Raw genomic sequence first — 22,645 nt, forward strand, 5'->3', positions numbered from 1 at the left:
GAGCAGGAATATCCAGGGAGAGAACTGTTTCAGGCTAACCAACTAGAGGAGGTACAGGCATCACTCATCTTATTGCACTTCATTTTATGGTGCTTTACACGTCGCATTTTTCACAAATTGAAGGTCTGTGGCAACCCTGCACTGAGCAAGGCTGTCGGCACCACTTTTCCAACAGCATTTGCTCGCTTTGTATCTCTGTGTCACACTCTGGTAATTCTTGCAATATTTTAAATCCTCCACCAGCAAAAAGATTACAACTCACTGAAGGTTCAGATGATGATTAGTGATCATTTTTCAGCAACAAAGTTTTTTCTTTTTTTTTTTTTTTGCGGTACGCAGGCCTCTCACTGTTGTGGCCTCTCCCGTTGCGGAGCACAGGCTCCGGACGTGCAGACTCAGCGGCCATGGCTCACGGGCCCAGCCGCTCCGCGGCATGTGGGATCTTCCCGGACTGGGGCACGAACCCGTGTCCCCTGCATAGGCAGGCGGACTCTCAACCACTGCGCCACCAGGGAAGCCCTTTTTATTTTTTTTTAATTTATTTATTTATTTTTGGCTGCATTGGGTCTTTGTTGGTGCGCGCCGGCTTCTCATTGCAGTGGCTTCTCTTGTTGCGGAGCACGGGCTCTAGGCACGCAGGCTTCAGTAGTTGTGGCTTGTGGGCTCTAGAGCGCAGGCTCAGTAGTTGTGGTGCATGGGCTTAGTTGCTCCGCGGCATGTGGGATCTTCCCAGACCAGGGTTTGAACCCGTGTACCCTGCATTGGCCAGCGGATTCTTAACCACTGCGCCACCAGGGAAGTCCTGAACAAAGTATTTTTAATTAGGTGTCACACTGTCTTTTTATACATAATGCTGTTGCACACTTAACAGACTACAGTATAACTTTTATATGCACTGGGAAACAAAAAAGTTCATGTGATTCACTTTACTGCAATATTTGCTTTATTGCGGTGGTGTGGAACCCAACCCGCAGTATTTCTGAGGTAGGCATGTATATGGAAGCACCCAGCTCCACACCTGGCACAAAGCTGATGCTAAAAAAAAAATGGGGGCTTCCCTGGTGGCGCAGTGGTTGAGAGTCTGCCTGCCGATGCAGGGGACACGGGTTCATGCCCCAGTCCGGGAGGATCCCACATGCCGCGGAGCGGCTGGGCCCGTGAGCCATGGCCGCTGAGCCTGCGCGTCCGGAGCCTGTGCTCCGCGGTGGGAGAGGCCACAACAGTGAGAGGCCCGCATACTGCAAAAAAAAAAAAAAAAAAAAAAAAAAGGTAGTTTAAATAAATGTTCCTATTGACATATACACACTACTATATATAAAGCAGATAACTAATAAGGACCTACTGTATAGCACAGGGTACTCTACTCAGTACTCTGTAATGACCTATATGGGAAAAGAATCTAAAAAAGAGTGGATATATGTACATGTATAACTGATTCATTTTGCTGTACACCTGAGACTAACACAACTTTGTAAGTCAACTATACGCCAATAAAAAAAAATTTTTTTAAAGATGCTTATACTAGTCTTGTCAATTTTAAGACAAAACAAAACAAAAAAATAAAGGAGGCTTTAATTACACACACACACACACACACACACACACACACACACACACACACACACACACACACACACACACACACACACACACACACACACACACACACACACACACACACCACGTTCCTAAAGTTCAGGTGCCCTGGGACATGGACCCTCAACTGTACTGACCAGGACTCTCCTGGGAGCCCCCTAGCTGCCCTCCCTGCCCCTCTCCTCTCCTGTTTGCCAAGCACGCCCTGCCAGAGACATCCCTCTGAGGCTCAGATCTGATCAGGCAATGGGGAGCCATCGAGGAATTAGGAGCTTAGTAATAAAGGACATTTTCTTGGCTTGTTGCTGTTAATCACAGCAATTAGGCCCAACCTACATTTCCAGTCTCTTCATCATTACTCCCTCCTACAATCCAGTCAAACTAGAATAATGCTCCCTGAACTCACCCTATACTTTCTGGCTTCCATGCTTTTGTTTTTTATTTATTCTGTATCTTGTCTGGCACGTCCTTTTCCACCTACTCAATCCCTGCCCAGAAAAATCTAACCCATGCTGCAAGACCCAGTCAAATTTCACCTCCTCCCTAAAGACTCCGCGCACACTAGAATTAGTGAACATTTACAGGCCCTGAGCTACACCCTTAGCGTACATTCTTTCAGTCAATCAACAATCCCTGAAGCAGGTACTATTATCATCATTCCCATTTTTTTTTATAAGGAAACTAAATGTTGGAGAAGATCAATAAGTTGCTCAAGATACAAAGCCCAGTCAGGAGCAGATGCAGGATACAAAGATTGAATTTACTTGAAGCCTACAAACTTAACCACTATGTTCTCCAGCTTGTGTGTTCCCAGCACACAGCTAATTGTCCTGCTTAACCCTTATATTCTGCCTTGAGTTATAACGAGTTTTAAAGTCAACCAGAAAGTCCTTTGAGGGCTTTGAGGACTCAGGTCCATTTTTACATTTGGTTCATAAAACTTGCTTCTTAAATGTTTACCGATTGACCCATCAGAGAAAAACTCTCCGTAAGTGGAACCTAGCCCTTCATCACCCCCACTCCCACTTGTGTGTGTGAAGACTGGCTTTTCTGCAGACTTCAGCACAGAGGCAGGGGAACAGAAGTATATAAAGACAGTGGCATGAGGGAAACAACTCCAGCTTGATAAAGGTTGAATGAAAAGAATCAGTGGGGGAAGGATGGACTATCCAATAAATGGTGTTAGAGAAACCAGCTTTCCATGAGGGGAACAAAGGGTGACAGCTCTATTCATACTATATACACAAGAAATACATTCCATGTGGATTATTCTTTATTTGTTCAACAAATATTTATTGAGCACCTGCTATATGCCCGTGACTATTCCAGGTGTTAGGGATATAGCCATGAACAAAACAGACAAAAGCCACTGCACTCAGGGAGCTTACATTCTAGTGGAGGGAAACAGATAACACATAAATAAACAAAACAGATAAGTGTAGGATATATTACAAGATGATAAGTGCTATGGAGAAAAACAGTAAGGAAGAGAACGATGGGTAAGAATGTGGGGGAGGGGTGTAATTACAGACCTAAAGATGCAAAACAAAACTCTAAAGCTTATGACAGACAAACAAGACACACAACACAGCACAGAAAGATTGATAACTTTCTACCAAAATTTAAAATGTGTATATTATACAAAATACCATAAACAAACAAAAATAACTGACAAGGAAAAGATAATGGCATTCAAATACTTTTTGACAAACGACTAATATTGGCAGTATACAGAGTTCCTAAAAATCAGCAGGGAAAAAAAGAAAAACAAACAGAAAAACGAACAAAAGATATGACCAACCAGTTCATAAGAATGGGAGACTGACTGGTGAGAAGTTTATGCTCAATGTCTGCAGTTGTAATGAGCAGTCACCAGGCTGACGCAAGTTAAAACTAAGACCAAGAGATACTATTTCACAACTGGCTAAAATTATAGTCCAACAGCACCAAGAGGTGATGAGAATGTGGAGAAATCTGCCCTCATACATGACGGGTGGAAGTCTACGTACACTTTGGAGAGCAATAGGGAAATACCTAGCAGAGAAGAAACTGTGCCAACCCCAGGCCCTGGCGATTCCTCCTCTGAGTACATTCCCTAGATAAGCACAGACACATGTGTGGCATTGTTTGCAAAAGAATAAAAAATTGGAAGCAAGCTAAATGTCTATCAGTAGGGTACATTACAATATATTCATCTAATGGAATACTAGACGGGCATCAAAATGCATAATTCTGATCTATATGTAACAACTCCAAAAACAAAACTGGGGAAAAGAGTAGGTTGCAAAATAAATACAATAGAATTTATTTATATATTATAAATAAAATTTTACATACTTTTTTAAACACAGAAACCAAGCTATATGCCAACAATAAATACATGTATGTGTAGTAAAAGCATAGAAACATGGTCTGGATAGAGGCCAAATTGCCTCCGGAGGAGGTGTTAGGGCAGGATGGGGTGGAGGGTAAGAAGGGAAAAGATCCAAACTGGGAGGAGTAAAATGAGAACTTCTAATGTTTTATTTAGAAAAAAATATGAAATACGCCAAAATGCTAACATCTGTCAATTCCAGAAGAGAATACATGGGTTTGATTTCTTATCATTCTCTTTAAGTTTCTATATTTTAAATTTTTTTCCAATTATAAAAAAGTAAGAAGCAAAGAACAAGGCTGGCTTTGGAGTCAAAAATCTGGGTGTGGACCTAGCACCATCATCACTTGTGGAGAGACCACTCGCTACTTATTTTTTAAGACTCTTAAGTCTCAGTTTCCAGTAGTAAAAAATGGTGCTAATAATACCTCCCACAGAGGGTTAACGTGGGATGGGAGGGGTAGATGCACACCTACAACACATGAGGCACACCTGGCAACACATGAGGCACACCTGGCAACATGAGAAACATCCACTAGCTAGGAGTTGGATGAGGAGCACAGGCACACAGACTACTATGGGCAGAACGCGAGCACCCAGGTCTGAGAAACATTTCAGAGCCAATGAGAAACAATTCCAACAGACAGAAAGTGGGTTCGATGACATCTGCAAAGAAAAGACCTTCTCCCTTGAAAGGACAGTTTGAATTGTGAATACATTAATCAATACATGTCACACAATGACCCTGCAATACTTCTATAATGCATACAAAAAAGGTTTACGCCATGTGAGCTTTCTGGTTACCTTCTAAAAACTTCATGCTTTAGATAAAGCAGCTGAGATTTTAAAATAAAAAAGTGGCTAATACAGTGTTAAACACCAGAATTGCAAACTGTAACATTTTCGATTACTATAAATAAATTTGGCCTCAACTTTTGAGTAGCATCTCCTTTGGGTGGGGGTGTGAGTGGCCCTGAGACAGAATCACAGCCTTACTAAGAGCCCAAGGCTTAGGATCCAGTTAGGGGTCAGGGAATGGGGTGGTAGTGCAGGGTGAGTGTGGGGCAGGGTTTGAGCACCTAACTCATGTTTGATGCAGGGAGTCAAGTTCATACCATATCACAGTCCTGGCAGGAAGGGGTGAATTTAGGGACACAGGCAAAGGCAGGGAGGAGCAGGTGGAGAGAGGTCCTCTCAGGCAGGGGACCAGGATCTAAGGAGATCCCCGATTAGCCCAGGACCCAGCATCAGGCCTAGGGGGAGGTGCAGGGGTCATCTAGGGCACAGCATTTGGGGGGCGGGGGGGAGGCACTCTCACGGTCCTGCAGACAGCCTTGGCACCTCACTCACTCTCTGCCCCAGAACATAAGGTCTACCTAGCCTCAGGGTACTATCTGTGCCCCGAAAGAGAGAAGGAACTCCAAGGGCAGGGGGGAGAGCACACAATCCTGGGAGAGAGGCCCAAGTGGGTGCCCCGCTTCCTCTAGAAGTCATTACATCCCCTTGTCTGATATTACTTCAATTTTTGAAGCTGGGTAGTGAGTCTACTCCACTAGAACAAATGCCAGTAACTTTTCCACCAGACTGAAAAACACGAGGGCAGTAAAGGTATCCCTAGAAACAGTGTAGGTCCCTACACTAGAGTGACATCCAGATTAGCGATTCTCAGATCTGACTCAAAGCTCCCTAGGGGAAGTCTGGAAACCCAGCAAGCGTATCTGGGGATCTGCATTCAGACAGAACACAGTGGAGGTAAACTGCATCAACGGTTCATACGCATGTGGGAAGTTATTCATCTGCTTCCTTTCCCTTCACTACCTACTTGCTTCAGCTGGGCAGAAGCATCTAAATTAAAGACCAAAGACAACTATTGACAAGAAAGCATTTACCTGCCCACTTTGCCACGGAAAAGAGGATGGAGCGGAAAACTACCCAACGTCTAAGTGACACCCCCCCCTTAATGAACTCACTTCATTATTATTAGGCTAATACCACCCACTGACTATTACTACCACTGCTGCTACTACAATTCTCAGCAACACCGTTTAGTTTTGATGAGATACCAGGGCCTGTGGCTGTCTCACGAAGCCCTCTATGAAAATAAAGCATGCATAAAGTATATTTCACTTCAGTATATTTCAGCCAAATACATTTTTTAAATTAATTAATTAATTTATTTTACTGCACGCAGGCTTTCTCTGGTTGCAGCGAACAGGAGCTACTCTTCGTTGCGGTGCGTGGGCTTCTCATTGTGGTGGCTTCTTGTTGCGGAGCACGGGCTCTAGGCACGCGGGCTTCAGTAGTTGTAGCTCATGAGATCTAGAGCACAGGCTCAGTCGTTGTGGTGCACGGGCTTAGCTGCTCCGTGGCATGTGGGATCTTCCAAGATCAGGGATCAAACCCGTGTCCCCTGCATTGGCAGGCGAATTCTTAACCACTGCGCCACCAGGGAAGTCCCCATTTTTCTTTTCATCAGATATACTTCTCCTTTTCATGAAGTGAGTTGAACTGTCTATGCGTGATGATAGAAGCAAACCAAATGTTTCTTAAACAAGAAGAGTGCTAAGTTGATTAGTGCCGTTGATCTTCATTCAGAAAGGACATCCTCAGGGCCACCTCCCACATACAAATATAATCAAACTACAGAGCCACCTGGCTTATTCTGTCTTTTCTGGGGTGTGATCAGGTGGGGAGCACTTCCTCCTGGGGCGCTGGAGTCCTTCGAGCCCGCTTCCCACCTGCTTGGCAGGTGTCCTTGGCACCTTTTCCATGAATAAGGCTTCATCCTCCAAGACCAGCCTCCACCTGGCACTTCCTAAATTATTTTTTAGTACTATTCTTCATCACAGTTCCCTCTTTGATGTCTAGGAACCCACGTTTCTAGAAATACTCTATGGATCTTTGAGTTCTCTTGACTCTGCAGTGTCAGGCTGTAGAAGCTGAAGTTACAGAATGTGGGTGTTTCCACAAATAACAGCCCTACGTGGCCACATTTCCTTTTCAATGTCATGTCCTTCGTGTCTTGTTCATCAGCTCATCACACACACACGCCACCTCTTCCCAGCAGAGAGAGTACAAGTGTTCTTCGAACCACGAACGATAAAAGGAACTGCTTCCGACCCAGAGCAAGCTACCATTGTGTCATCTTCCAAAGAGCCAGAGACTAAATCTGGAGAAGAGCTCGTGGGACATGATCTGGAAACAGTTCAATTGAGCAGGTTAGCGTGATGGGCTCGGTGCCACAGCTCCTTTCCCCTTCCCCCATGTGGCTAATTATCAGTGATGGAGATCACTCTGAATCCTCTAAACACAGGGTATTGGGCAAACATGTGCTTTCGCATTGTACATTTCAGCACACCACACGAGACTTTTAAAATAAATTGTGTGCTAACAAATGGCCGATCCATTTAAAAGGGAAGATTCTTGGGATGGAGAGAATTTAAATTTTTAAAATTGCTTTCCTCCAGATAATTTTCCCCTGGGCAGAAAGCTGCTTTGGTTGGCGGGGCACCGGGCCTTGATGAGAGCAGGTAAAGAGGTGTCAACGTCCTGTGGACTGAAGATGTTTAAAGATGTGTCACGTGTTCACTGCTCTGGCTGCAGGTTCCGCCCAGCCTTGTGCTCCTCCCTGATCTCCTGGTTCCTTTAACGGCAAGCTAAAGAACTCAGCGGGATTCCAGACGGCTTGTCAACAGAAGAACGAAGCCCAAGGGCAAGGACGACTGGAACTCAGCTAACACCAGATGATAAGATCCATGAGGGCAGGACCACATCTGCCCCGCTCCCCACTGGGTACCCAGCCCCACCACAGAGAAAATGCCGGTGGGTAACTGGTAAATGGATGGATTAGTGAGTTTCCTCATGAATGCTATTTTTTTCAGTCCCTCTGTATTTTCTGGCAAACCCTTGAAAGTCTAAAAGGGGCATATTTGGGCTTGTGTGTGTGTGTGTTTTTTTTTTCTTTCAGATCCAGAACCAGTCAGAAGAACTAGTGATGGGAGGGAGATGACCAATCCCTGTCTAACACCACAAAAGGAGACTTAATTTGGTACAAAGATCTAGCCAAGTGGGGGTATGTGCTCCCACACTTCACGCAGGACGCTTTGTATCTTTTCTCAATGAACTTGACCCCATAAGATACATAATCCTTCATTTCAAAAGGGCCCATCCTGCCCCCTTCTTACATGCACAAATCTCTACTGAAATATACTGTCCCACACAATGAAAAGTCATTATTGAGCTAAGGACTGCAATACCTACGCTGGTTAATTTTTATTCAATATATCATTATTATTATTATTATTATTATTAGAAATTACACTCCACTGAGGTGGAAGTAAATATGCTGCTTAACGTTTAAGGATTCCAAGAACCTCAGTAATAATACCTGGATGTTTTGAGCTAAAAAAAGAAGCCCATCATTTTAATAAACTAACTTCATTCACAGACACTGTGATTCAGATGACAGCAACAATGGATGGGAACTAGATTCCTACCCCTGGTGAGTGTGAAGCCATCACAGGGACAAGCTTTCAGACTTAATGTGAGGGAAGGAAAACTGTCCCTAACATTGGTGACACGTAAAGGTTGCCTTTATTTCCAGGTCAAATTTGTCTCAATATCTGGGTGGCTGGAGTTCACAGACAGAAAGACACTTCTCAAGTCAGAGTTCAAGATGCCACACATGACTAATTCAGCTGTCTGGATTTTTCAAACTTTGGTCCAAATGACTTGAACCAATTTAATATGTCTTTGCTGCTTTCACTCATTATGCAAAGCAATGAAAAGGCTGAGATCCTAACAACAGGCACAGCCTAGTAAACAATAGAGAATTCTTTATATAAGGAGCTTCTATCCCGACTTCTCTCCTCATAAAATGCACCCGTGATTAAAGGCTACATATACTTCCCAGGACAGCCAATACTAGAAATGTTTCCTTTATGTTGAACAGAAAGCTGAAATTTGCCACCCAGTGGCTCCAGCCTGGCTTTGCACTGCAACACAAACAAAAATATATTCCACCTTCTCCATGACCGTTTTTTAAGATGTGAATTCACCTCTCACCTCTCCCCTTTTGCCCATGTCTTGCCTGAGTGCTTCAACCACTCCCTGGATTACTGTAGTTCTCAACTCCTTTCCAGCCTGATCCTGAACATCTCAATGTGCTCATTTGTCCCTTTTCCATGGTTCTAACTTTTAAAAAAAGTATTCACATAAATGGCTACAGCAACTGAAATTTTAAACCATCCTTTTGTTGTATGAGTTAATACAGTGTACTGGACAAATACATTAATCCTTACCACCTGATTTAAGTAGTTGTTAGTTTAAATTTAGAATTAAAGCTCTCTTCCTCTGTCTCTATCTAACTGTTGAAACTCAGCTGGCCCCTAGGTGGTGCTCATTCTGACGGCGCCATCCTAAATTTCAGCCTGTCATTTCATGCCCATGGCTGGGTCTTTCAGACCACATCGTCAGCACTTAGAGAAGCTCTATTTAGGAGATATTAAATCACAGGTAGTAAAGCAAGGCATGGACAGTGATCTTTATATGCTTCCCTATTTTCATATATAAATATTCCCCTACTTTCAAATTGGTATGTCTATTAGAGTCCGGAAGTCACTTAGAAAACAGAATTCTAAACTACTTGAAAATGTCTTTTAAAAAAGACCCATCATTAAATGCTTACAGATGATAACTCAATCAGAAGCCAAGGCATATGAGGTTTTGTTCACTGGTTCTCTAATATTCGACAGGGAAACAACGCAGACAGCACCCTGCAGTGAGGCAGGAGAAATGGAGTGCACCACAGCCAAGGAGCGCCACGGGGAAATGAGGGACAGCCTTGCCCCAGACTTCATGTGTGTGAAGTTCAGAAGCTGAAAAGCTATGATCTAACAGCCATGGTTCCAGAGATGCTAAATGTGACAAAGCAATGCTTTTCCTTGGGAAACACACTCCTGACAACTACCCAATGCTGATATACGGCAAGACCTACCCATCCCTGTTGCTGGCACTGTTCCTGCCTGGCAGTGCCAAGGAACTGTGAAAGTGCATGCGGGGTTTCCTCATCTGAGCCTTTGTTCCCCATTCTCTTATTCTACTGAGCCCTGAGACCGACACACGGGCCAATCACACTGTGTGACTGGGTTTCTCGTTTGGGAGCAGATTTTATCTAATGTGTACGTTTATCCTACACACAATAAAAAAAAAAAGGAGTCCCTGCCCATCCTCACAATTGCCTGACCTTAACTCCACTCATAGCGCCAACATTATAAATTTTTTTTCCAGTTTTTCCACTGCCAACCAAATATTTAATTAAATTGAAACCTTTTCTTTGCAAGTTAGAGAATTAGTCCCTAGGGAATACTTATCACCTTGTTAGTACTAACTGTTCTTATTTCCATCTGATTTTTTAATCGAGCAAGAAAAATACACTAATATGTGATGAGCTGTACACAGCATGGACTTTCTCCTATGCAGCATCACCATGAGAGAGACAGGTACAGTGACACAAGTTAAAAGAAACTCTTTTCCTCTTAGAGAAACATAAAAGTTCAACTTACCTGTTTTTTCATTTAGAAAAACAGGATAGTAAACTATGTCCAGCATACAGTAAGCCTAAAACTTGCTTTCATGTTACATAGACAGCTAAGGAGAAAAAGGATAGTAGAAAAGAGAAAAAATGAAGAAGAAGGGACAGACAGGGAAAGGGAATGACAGAGACACACCAGACGTGGAGAAAGGACAAGAGCAGAAGCAGGGGACAGGCAGGCAGGTCCCGGGGTGCAGAGGCCTGAGCTGAAGTGAACTGTTCTTGTCACACCCTTTGGTCCCTGAGCTGCAGGCACCCATAAAGGGTACTGCTGTCCTGTGTAGGTGAGTGAGCTTATGAACCGCACCTTCCAGCTTTCTTAACTGTAACCCTTTCATCTGGGGACGGCCCTCTTTTAGAGGGATCATCACCAGTCCACAGGGGACATATGAGGACCTTCTCTGGGCCAAGATGGCAGTGGCCTGAGCTAGTTCACTGTGAGCCACAGAAGATGGAGCTGAGAGTCGTATCTGGCTCTAGGGCTGAAGTGTTCCCACCACAGGAAGCAATCCCAGGCCCAAGCCCTTTCACAGGGGCTTACCTCCTCAACCATCTGCTTGACTTTCTTCTGCTGGCAATGCACCATGTCATCTAGGTGTCGGATCCGCTCCCGGAGGCTGGCCGACGCCTCCTCCAGCCGCTGATACCTAATACAAATAGAAGAAAGAGCAAGTGAATCCTCAAGCAAAGCAACAAGGGCAGCACCCAGAGTCACCGCTTGAAGGGAATATTGCCCAGAACAAGATGCACTCTTCCTACTTTGTGTGTATCCTAGTTTATTAACTACCAATCGATCACCCCACTGTAGAAGGAAGAGAGGACCATTCTTCAAGTTCCCACTTGCAAGTTTTATCCTGTATAAGGACAGTTACTACACTTTCCAGGGGCTGAGAGAGAATTTTTTTGCACCACTTACAGATATGAGAGGCTTTTTCTTTTTGGGTTAATACAGCATTGGAACATCCAGTAATTACCACGATTAGGAAAACAGAGAAGGAGAAGAATCTAGCAATACAACAAAATATCTGAAATCAAGTGGCAGAGTCCTGGAAAGTCAGGAATTACAATTGTTCCATACATCATTTATTTTGAGAAAATGGGAAAGATGCTGCAAGACCCTCTCTCCATCAAAACAGAGCAGACCACCTCATAAAACATTTCATACTTTAAAAAAAAAAAAAGCACAAATTATCCTCAGACTTTACTTGGTTCAAATAAACCAAAGGAACCAGCAGATGGACTCTACAGTCCTTTGGGGCCCCTGGACTGGAGCACGGACGAAGGGTCTGGTGGTCTGCTTACCACTTCCCATCTCTGCCAGGTCCCTCCTCAGCACTATGTTAAAGACTAGGGAAGATCCCTATAACTCTGCAAACTCTGAAGTTGCACAAGAGGAAGGAGAACAGGTATCTTTTCAGCACATACTATGTGGCAGGCAGTACACCCAGAAGTTCCCTCACAGTAATACCCCAATGAGATGGGCACTCTTCACATCATTACAACTCTCCCCACTTGAAAAAAGAATTCCCATTTTACAGAGAAGCAAAGAATCTCAGGGTTGTTAAGTAACTTGCTCAAATGCTCAAAGCATCCCAACCTTGTTTTCCTTCACTAGAGGGCCGTGCGTGGCCTCGCTGCCTTCTGGTTTCCAGAAGAGGCCGTGGACTGCTCCTGCATTTCCCATGCAGGGCTTTATACACTCATAGCCAGAGGACAAGGCAAGGTTTCATTGAGGAATGTTTGGACACAAAGACATTGTAAAATTAAGTTTCCATGGCAATGGTATTAGTCACTCTTGAGTTTTCTCAACAACAAGGTGAATCCTGTGGAGCTCAAGGTTATGGAGAACATTTACAGACTGAACTCTGGTACTTGTGACAGGCTTTGACGTGTTCCACTGCACTAACACCCAGCCCTGGGTTGTAAGATGTGGCTGGAAGCTCCACGTTGGAAGCTCCCAGTCCAATGTTTTGCATGTATCAGTCTGCAATGGGTGATGACCAAACGAATGACAATGCAAGGACCAAGTGAGCCCACAAAAACACAGCATGTCCACCATCTAAATCCATTACAAGATAAAAGGGCAGGGCTTCCCTGGTGGCGCAGTGGTTGCGGGTCCGCCTGTTGATGCGGGGGACACGGGTTCGTGCCCTGGTCCGGGAGGATCCCGCGTGCCACGGAGCAGCTGGGCCCGTGGGCCGTGGCCGCTGGGCCTGCGCGTCCGAAGCCTGTGCTCCGCAGCGGGAGGGGCCGCAGCAGTGAAAGGCCCGCATACCACAAAAAATAAAAATAAAAAAAATAAAAAGATAAAGGGCGTTACATCTTACCTTTCTTTGTCAGAATTGGTAATTTCCGTTGACAATTCTGTTTCATGCTCCAGGAGCTGGAGTTGAAGTTGATGGCGTTCCTAAAACAGACAGACACTAATATTTAATCTATGGATCCCAAGTTGGCTGGAGAATGTACAGCAAGCAACTCCAGCACTAGTGAATTCAAGTCTATGTGACACCCATGGGTTTTATACACCCACTTGCCAGGGTCCAAACAAAGCTCAAAATGTCAAATTTACTGGTGTGTATTTACAGATGAATATCCTGGATAAAGCCATTCGAGATTTATTTTTATTTTTATTTTATTTATTTATTTCTTTTGCGGTACGCGGCCCTCTCACTGTTGTGGCCTCTCCCGTTGCGGAGCACAGGCTCCGGACGCGCAGGCTCAGCGGCCACGGCTCACGGTCCCAGCCGCTCCGCAGCATGTGGGATCTTCCCAGACCGGGGCACGAACCCGTGTCCCCTGCATCGGCAGGCGGACTCTCAACCACTGCACCACCAGGGAAGCCCCAAGATTTATTTATTTATTTTTTAAAGCATTTCGTCAGCCCAGGCTCAGATGTCTTGTGAAAATTTATGGTTCTAAATAATGTTAGTCAATACTCTAAATCAGTGGCCTGTGATACTACAAATTTCTTGGGATTATTTTCTGAATCATCAAGAGGGTCTGGAATCCTGTAATATCCTATAAGTTAACTGGGATGGTGCGTACACGGGTGTGTTCACTTGTAAAACTACATTGCGAAAATCAGAGTAACAGTCCCCCAACAGTGTCCACATCCTAATCTCTGAAATTTGTGAATATGTTGCCTTACATGGATAAAGGAACTTTGCAGCCGTGATTAAGTTAATGGTCTTGAAAATGGGGAGGTTATCCTGGATTATCTAGTTGGGCTCGTATTAGAAGGAAGAAGTAGGGTTAGAGTCCGAAACAGACAAAGACTAGGAGATGCTACAATGCTGGCTTTGAAGCTGGAGGATGGGGCCATGAGCCAAGGAACATAGTCAGTCTCTAGAAGGGAACAAAGGCTAGGAAATGGATTCTCCTCTAGAGCTCCCAAAAGGAAGCCAGCCCTGCCAACACCTTGATTTTAGGACTTCTGACCTCCAGAACTAAAAACGATAAATCCATGATGCTTTAGGCCTCTAACTGTGGTAAACTGTTAACAGTTTCAATAGGAAACCAATTCACGTATCAAGCTGTGCACTTAAGATTTGTACACTTTGCTCTGTGTGTGTGTGTGTGTGTGTGTGTGTGTATATATATAAATTTAGAAGTTTACCTAAAATAAGTAATATAAGGGACTTCCCTGGTGGTCCAGAGGTTAAGAATCCGCCTTCCAATGCATGGGATGCAGGTTCGATCCCTGGTCGGAGAACTAAAATCCCACATGCTGCGGGGCAACTAAGCCCGCGTGCTCTACTGCCCATGTGCCACAACTAGAGAGAAGCCGGCGCCCCGCAACAAAAGATCCCGCACGCTGCAATGAATATCCCGCGTGCCGCAACTAAGACCCAACGCAGCCAAACAAACAAACAAATATTTTTTTAAAAAAGTAATATAAAATCTGGACACATTTCTTTGAACAAAGTGGAAAATATTAATAAAAATGTAGTGCCCACCACAACCAAAATTGCCCTAGAAATGTTACAGATGGGAGTATAATAAATTTCCTTACAATGAAGTTTATCAAATTCTGCTCATTAATTGGGAGGAGACTATTCTACTTTAGGTCCTTCTCTAAGTATGGCCGTGCCTCCTCTTTAACCTCAGACGTTCTCCCCAACAAGCTCTGGCTACTGATACACATTCCAAACGTCTTTTCCACCAAATACTCAAAGCAGATCCTTGAAACTGTAGCCCCCTCAACTTCTTAAGCTGTAAGCAGTGGCAGACCAAGGGTAGACCAGAGCTGGGGAGCAGTACACCACGGGAGGAAGGGTGTGTTATCATCGATGTCCTTAGAATAATGAAGGAAGACCGACTTTTCAGTGGGGTGTTATTACTGCTTTTAAATCTCTACAGCGAATGCACATTCTTACTGTCCCCACGGGTTCTGCCACTGGCTGGAAGTTTACATTAGCCCTGAAATAATGATGACACTTTAACAAGCGAGCTTTCCCTCAGACTCCCCAGAAAGCTGTCTTAAAGTAGGGCAAGGCCTGACTTACAGCATACTTTAAAATTCGATTTTTTTCTAAATTGAGGTACAGCAAATCTTGAGTATTGCACAATCAATACATTTGTATACACATTACCTGGTGAAACCACCACTGAGATCAAGGCATAAAATATTATCTATTCTGCAGAAGGGTCTCTGATAGAACACACTCCTTACAAGACTTCTACCGATCAGGAAAAAAAGGTGTTTGGGACGCAATGCTGAGAACAGTAAACTAAGGGATACAGCACAGAAGTCATTCAAAAGGACATGGTTTGTCCTCAAGAAAAATCCAAAAATAGGTGAGAACAGGAATACAAACTCTGTGGGCATGCTGTTCACATCCTGTGTGACAGAGATTTGGCACAGTTCCTGCTGTCCCAGATTTATCCCTGAAGGGGGAAAAACAGTAAATGGGTAATCTAATCTTAGCTAAATAAAGCAAGCATTTCACTAGCTTAAATGGGAAAGATTAAGAGGAAGGACAATAGATTTTCAGTCACTAAAGAAAAAGCCAAGAGGATGTGGGGAACATTTTGTGTCACACAAACGCTGGCAGGGACGGCCGGCCTTACCAACACCAGCCTGGCCCCCAGCCATATGGCCCTCACCCGGGCTGCACGTGCACATCAGTGGGAAAAAGCTAGGAACTTTCAGAATCGCAAGGGTATAAAGACACTCAGCTGTAGAACAGGTCCAGCTGAAAAAGAAGCTGACACCAGGGGCAGACCTTTATGCAAGTAACAACATAAAAATCAGGGCCACACATTGGTGAGCCCCGACTTTATACATGCCAGGCACCGCGCTGAGCACTTGGCACGGATTTTTCTCGTGTACTCCTCACAGAAGGCCTAAGAATAAGAATGACTATTGTCAGCATTTTCCAGAAGAGGAAACTGAATTTGGAAAAGTCAAGTAACTGCCCACAATGAGAAAGAGAGGCAAGACTCAAACCCTAGGTCTGTCTGATCCTAAAATCCATATTCTTAACCAGCACACGGACAGTCTGTCTGTACATCTCCCCGTGCTGCCCGCTCACCTGGCTTCTGCTTGCTGCAGGACAGTCTGTCACCCAGGGGGAGTGTGTGCTTTAACCAGCACCGCCTGCTGTTGTCGGAGAGTGGGGATGTAGGAGATAGCTCCCCCCACGTTCTAGAAAATGCCCTCGTTGCCCAATCGTTATGACTGCCACCTCCAGCCAAGGCTGACGTTAGCCCTAACTATGCCACTTACCCGCTCTTCAATACCACATGGGATTCTGCTTTCCCAGAGGGTGGAGGCGAAATTGTAGTTGACTCTCTATTTGCCCAAGTCCCTCCCCAAAAAAGATGTTACCCACAACAGGAGCCCCCCACCAGCCCCGAAGCTCCCCAGTATTGCATTTAAGGCTGTTCCCAAGCTGGTTACGCCTCCCTTAACAGGGGACGGTGGAGGGAATCGTGCCGCAGACACCACGGGTCGGCCCTCTTCTCAGAATCACCCGGGAGCCCAGCTGTTGACCCTGCTCACACTGTCACTCCCCCTCCCGCCATCGTCAGCCTTGGGATTCTCAGCATCCAGCGTGAGTGAGTTACGGGATGCTGATGGGTGAGGTCTCGGCCGGTCAGGGCTGTTCTGCAAACCCATGCCATGAGAGAGCCACTTTCCAGGAAGCAGCCACAGCCCTAGCCTTCAACTACCCCCCTCCCCCAGCAGCGAGCCGTCACCTGCTAAAGGTCACCCGCCCTTTCTCTTTTTTCTCTTTCCTCTCTCCCACCCCTCCTTCCCGTTTCTCCACTTCCTGCCTAATTTCCAGGCTCCCTCTTCCCTTTCTCTAGACTGGCTCATTATCTGGGCAGAGCTCCTGCCTTCTGCAGGCCTCCCCCACAAACCCACAGAGAAAGGCAAGTGTCCCCCACTCCGACACAGAGTGTCAGAGAAAAGCCAACCCGTCAGACCCAGGCAGGGCTTGGGGTGTCGCTGTAACGTCGAAATAGGGCTTGCCTGCTCAACAAGTAATCTAAGTTCATGCTTGGGGCCCCAGCAAAGCAGGGCTGCTAAAATATTAGTTTCTGTAAATAATTTTGTACGTAATGTTTTTTGAAGCATCAAAATTTTCACTGTGGGAAAAATGAGAACTTTGTGGGACTTCCTTATACTTTCTTCTACAGTTTTCTCTTTGGTTTTTTCAACTCACAAATTGCAGGGACGAGAGGGATCAAGTGGTGAGGGCTTCTCACACTTTGGGGCAGGCCTGCAGGGGAACTGCTGCACCGCAAGAGAGGCTGGGTGAGGGGGGCCCGGGCCCCAAGCTGTGTTACCTTCTCCATGCGCTCAATCAGCCTGTCCAGCTCCCCGATCCTCTGGTCCTTCTCCTCTAGGCTGATCTCTGCCACTTGCATCTTTTTATTGGCTTCTTCAATGGCTTTCAGAAAACTATTGGTTTCTTCCTGCAAAAGAAACGCACTCTCCTCAGCAGAGCGTGGAGGAGCCTCCAATCAGGGTCCAAACAGCTCAGGCCCGGCTAAATCATCATGTCTCTTTAAAAGCATGACCTGGGGGCCTAGAAGTGTCTCACAGATCATGAACTCAAATTCCATGATTCTGGTTCTCACCCGTGAATAAAGACACATTGCATGGATTTTTAATGGGCCTACTTATTTTTTCTCCTTTTTTTCCCCTTGACTCTTTATGTCTAAAAAGAGCCTACAAATGTTATTTATCCCCTGACTAGGTGCTCAGAGTGTCACACAACCTAAACGGAATTAGGGCTGGATCTGGAATTGAATGCAGAATGCCCAGATCTTTCTCCCATATTGCAAACCACCAACTCAGTCAATCAGTCAGCACATGTATTAAGCCTGTGAGGACACAAGATAAGGCAGAATGGAGTCCCTGCCTTCAAGGAATTTATGCTCTTTTAGAGAAGCCAAGATGTGAGATATACAGCTCAGCTCCAATAACAGGGACAAGAGAATTCCATGGCAAAGAGCAGAGAAAGTGTGGGTTTCCCAAGGACAGAGGACACTTGCAGGTGTGTGACTGGGAACGACTTCATTCGTGGAGATGCTGGCATCTTCGGGGCTTTCAGGGAGCGTAGGTAGGATCGAGGACGGGCAAGGAAGAGCAAATGGAGTGAGAAAGGGCGTGGCTGCAGGTAAGCCCAGCATCTGCTCGGATGCTGGCAAACGGTCAGACCAGCTAGAGAAAGTGGTGACTGAGGACTATTCCAAGCAGGGAAGGTGGTGAGTAAAGGGAGGGAGGGAGAAGGGAGAGCAGTGAATTGGCAAATAATAAATTCCTTGACCCGTCACCCACGTTAGAGTCCACTAACTCACCTCTAAGCACAAACCCTACCATGTAAAGCTCACCAACAATAATGCACCCCAAACTCTCTGCTATCCCATCAGCAGGTAGCACATAACACACCAGGAGCGCCTCTCTCTCAGCACTGTGCCTCTGCTGCTCTTCGTGCAGCCTTTCTTCGTACTGGCTGTACAGCTTCCTAGTCATCTCTCTCATCACCTCTGCGTTGGCTTCTTGGGAGGATTCCACCTGCAGAGAGACTCAGTTCAGAGCTACAACTCTGGTGGGCTCAGGGGGAATCCACACCTTTCACTCTGTAAGTATCAAGTGTGGACTCACAGGGGAGTGGACCCATGCCCCAGGGCTCTGCAGGAGACAGAGGCAGCAGGAACTAACGGGGAAAGAGGTAGAAGGAAGAAGGAAAAGGGGTGAGCAGGTGCAGAGAAAATTAAAGTGGCCCCTTACACTAATTTACTTGATATTATCTGGAAAAGGTGCTCCACAGGAGTGAATTTTTCAAAAGGTAGAAACGTACCTCTCTAAGTGTCAACCTTGCCCCCCAAATTTAGCCATTTTTAAACTGAATTCTCTAAAATGTATCATGCTCCACTGTCTTATTTACCTCTTTCTTCAATGACTCTTCCTGTCTAATGTTCTTTTGCTCCCGGAATTTTATCATCTTTTTTTTTTTTTTTTTTTTTTGCGGTATGTGGGCCTCTCACTGTTGTGGCCTCTCCCGTTGTGGAGCACAGGCTCCGGACGCACAGGCTCAGCGGCCATGGCTCACGGGCCCAGCCACTCCGCGGCACGTGGGATCTTCCCAGACCGGGGCACGAACCCGTGTCCCCTGCATCGGCAGGCGGAATCTCAACCACTGCGCCACCAGGAAAGCCCTATCATCTTTTATTCTATCAGTTTTAACAAACCTTTTTCTCTAGTTAATATATCCACACTCTGATTGGCCTCAGAAAGATATGCTTTTTAAATTCTTCAGTATTCTACTGTAGGCTGAAAATAAGACCACTACGTTATTAGAGTTGGGTCAGAGTCCTACAAAATTAAAAAGTAAAAAGGTTTGCTACAGGAGGAAGGAGGGAGTTAAAGAGGAGATTACAGATATTGATGTTCTATTTCTTTGTTTTGTAGATTTAACTTTGAAACCAAGTAAATCATTTATCTGTTATAAATATTAAAACTTAAACAATTATCTACCAAGATCATTCACTGGGACAAGAACAGACCTTTCAACAAATGGTGCTGGGATGATGGGATCTGTCACATACAAAAAAATGAGGTTGGATCCCTAATACACCATATACAAAAATTAACTCCAAATGGATTAAAGGCTTAAACGTGAAAGCCAAAACTATAAAACTCTTAGAAGAAAACCATAAGGCAAATCTTTGTGACCTTTGATTAAAATTAGATATGACCCCAAAAGCATAACTGATGAAAAAGAGATAAATAAGACTTCATCAATATTCAATATTAAAAACTCCTGTGCTTCAAAAGATAGCATCAAGAAATTGAAAAGATAACACCCAGAGTGGGGGGAAATATCTGTAAATTATTGATCTCATAACTTGTATCTGGAATATATGAAGAATTTTTACAACTCAATAATAAAATATAAATAACCCAATTTTAAAATGGGCAAAGGATCTGATAGACACTCCAGAGAAGATATCCAAATGACCAATAAGCACAAGAAATGATGCTTAACATCATTAGTTATCAGGGAAATGCAAAACTACAATGAGCTTCACACCTACGAGGAGGACTATAATCAGCAAGAGAGAGTAACCAGTGTCGGCAAGGATGGGGAGAAACTGGAATCCTCTTACATGGCTGGTAGGAATGTAAAATGGTGCAGGCTACGCACTCTGTGTTACCTTTCATATTGTTTGACTTTTCTCCCCAGGTGCATACATTACTTTAAAACATTTTTTAAGTCAGAAAAGCAGGAAGGCTGCCCGCATGGAGTTGAAGCCGTCCCCTTAGCTGCACTGGCCCATCAGGCTCTAGCAAACACTGAAGCTCATATAAGAAATCTGGACTCATCCTTTCCATACCTTTGTGCTTTTCCAAATGTTGTGTTTGGAAACATTGCCATCTGGTTTGGGGGACTTTAGCTGGGGGCTCCTGGGGGCTTGCACAGGAGATGAGAAAAAGTAGAGGCGTGGGCAAGCAGGCTTCTGTTGGGAGTGGCTGGTGTTTCCTTTCTTCCCTGGCCCTGCTCCCACCTGTGAACTTCAGGCCATTGATTTTATGCCTCTGAAGGTTTGTTTGCGTCCCTTCCTTCCAGCTTACTGCTTGTTTAAGAGAGCTGAGTTAGCTGGGTAGGTGACCTCTGGATAAGTAAGGTGTACTACAACCCGGCTAGGCTACGTGATGTTTACTCCAAAGACTGGACAAAAGTCTCTCTTGATGCCCTCTCAATCTCCCCTCTCATCTCTAGGCAAGTTTTGGTACCAAGAAACCACAAAACGGGAAATCCCGAAGAGAGGTTATCATTAGCTGAAAGAGACCCAGCGTGTCCTGCACCCCAGCTCCACTTCTAGAATGGGCTCTGTCCCTCACGTCCTCTTTACGCTGCATCCAGCTCACATGAAATACTCTGAGTCCTGTCACTTCTGTAATTTGGGGGGTGTGGGGTTGGGTAAAGCAAAGCATTAGTCTCTACAACAGGCAATTGCGGACTGGATTTAGAGGTTTGGTCTCCCTGACACCACAGCACCTCTGGAACAGACATGGATGAAGAGCATAGGTGCAGAGAGTAGATACTCAGTACATATTTGTGGAATGAATGACTGCATAGAGATCCTACATTGAGGAAAAGACTCCAGTCATTTCAGAAATTTTCAGCAACAAACGCCTTTTTTCCCCCAAGTACCTCTTACGCAGAAATACAATATATGAAAAAGTAGAAGAGCCTCCCTGTTTGAAGTGAAAGCAAAAAGGAGCTGATCGACTGGGTAGCTCTCTGGTCCCTCCCCCTTCCCAGGTGGTGGTGTTTGGCCAAGTGGGTGGTGACGGCACAGCCTGTGGGGCGGCCATCACAGAGGCTACACAGTGTGGTGGCCTGTACTCCCCATCAGCTGTCCCTGAGGCAGCCCATAGGTGGGGGACCACGTGGCCCAGTTTGTTCCCCTAACTAAATTCTTAATAGCACCTCCTCTCACTCCTGAACATACTCTGGTTTGAGCAATAAATCACATGGGACACTACCCATAACACGCTCTCCCCTAGAATAGCCTAAGGCTGTGTTGAACACAATCTGAAAAGCACAGGCTTAAATAAAAACAAATTCATTCAGGAAATAATTTGTCGCGTGACTTCTGTGGGCCATTCGTGGGTCGGTTCCTGGAAGTTTCAAAGCTGGAAGGAGCACTAACATCTCCAGGGCCTTAGAAGCTGAGCTGAGGAATAAGAACGATCTGGGGTGCAGGAGGGACACTGCCCAGAGCCCTTGGTCACCCACCCATTTTCTTCCTAGCGGACCTCAGCTCTTCATTGTCAAACCAGACAATGAGGCCTTGGAACCTCAGAGAGAATCTAAACAGTGAAGCTTCTGAAGTCCTGGACCTGTGGGCAGCCCACATGTCCCCTCAGTACATAAGAACAGTGCCATGATGAGGTCTCAGTAGCCCTTGAGGCCACTGGGACCAAGGCAGGAGAGCCCAATAGGGGTATATACAGGGTACCCCCAATCTGCACTGGCAGCTGTGAACACAGAAACCCCCTCAGTCCCTTCAAGTCAAATCCTGTGGGGTTGGCCACAAAAAGGGTGGGGAAGCCCAACAGAGAAGAGAAGAGAGAAAGGGAAATGGGAGAGTTGGCGATGGGAGAAGAGAGAAAAGAAGAAGAGAGAAAGGTTAGCAGGAAATCTACATTCCTGTACTTTACCTTCATTTTCAGCAGCTGGTTTTCAACCTGTGCTACCTCTAACTGCCTCTGCTTTTCCCGCAGCTTGTCCATGGAGGCTTCATATGTCTGCTGCAGATTTCTGATTTGAGCCTTAATGTTGCTATTCTCCAAGGTAACATCCACAAGGGTTTTCTGTCAGGATGAAAATAAAAACCAGATCTAGCGGTGTGAGGAAACACGGCCAGAGTCATACACCGGGACATCCCTTTGTCATTAACGGCTGAGGGAGACATCGGCCCACAGGAGCTGCAAGCTGGGACCCTGGTGTTAGAGCGCCCTGGTGGTCAGGAGGGCTGCCGCCCTGTACCTGGGTGGGCCAGCCAGCTTTCCCCCGTAACATGCCATGGCTGCTGCTAACACCGCTTGCCACTGCTTA

General features: G+C 45.4%; 1 protein-coding gene and 1 long non-coding RNA gene across 8 annotated transcripts in view; one reads left to right on the forward strand and one right to left on the reverse strand.

The window, feature by feature from the left end:
* Positions 1-10,189, forward strand: part of LOC115864787 (uncharacterized) — a 75,254-nt gene extending 65,065 nt beyond the window's left edge. The window contains exons 3-7 of one of the 2 annotated variants that reach the window (XR_004044126.2): positions 7,035-7,188; positions 7,574-7,792; positions 7,938-8,042; positions 8,418-8,471; positions 9,724-10,189. This is a non-coding gene — a long non-coding RNA (uncharacterized lncRNA). The remainder of the gene's footprint in view (positions 1-7,034; positions 7,189-7,573; positions 7,793-7,937; positions 8,043-8,417; positions 8,472-9,723) is intronic. The other variant, XR_009562986.2, reaches the window with a different exon arrangement.
* Positions 1-22,645, reverse strand: part of MYZAP (myocardial zonula adherens protein) — a 139,298-nt gene that overhangs the window by 41,431 nt on the left and 75,222 nt on the right. For 5 of the 6 annotated variants that reach the window (XR_009562985.1, XM_060294212.2, XM_060294210.2 and 2 more), the window contains 5 exons: positions 22,249-22,401; positions 18,466-18,591; positions 17,358-17,486; positions 12,890-12,969; positions 11,104-11,209 (listed from right to left, as the gene is read on the reverse strand). Coding sequence is in view for 5 of the 6 variants with exons in the window: in XM_060294212.2 (XP_060150195.1) it covers positions 11,104-11,209; positions 12,890-12,969; positions 17,358-17,486; positions 18,466-18,591; positions 22,249-22,401 (594 nt within the window). In the remaining variant the exon portion in view is untranslated. The remainder of the gene's footprint in view (positions 1-11,103; positions 11,210-12,889; positions 12,970-17,357; positions 17,487-18,465; positions 18,592-22,248; positions 22,402-22,645) is intronic. The other variant, XM_070044917.1, reaches the window with a different exon arrangement.

The sequence above is a fragment of the Globicephala melas genome, chromosome 2, assembly GCF_963455315.2.
Source record: "Globicephala melas chromosome 2, mGloMel1.2, whole genome shotgun sequence".
Lineage (NCBI taxonomy): Eukaryota > Metazoa > Chordata > Mammalia > Artiodactyla > Delphinidae > Globicephala > Globicephala melas.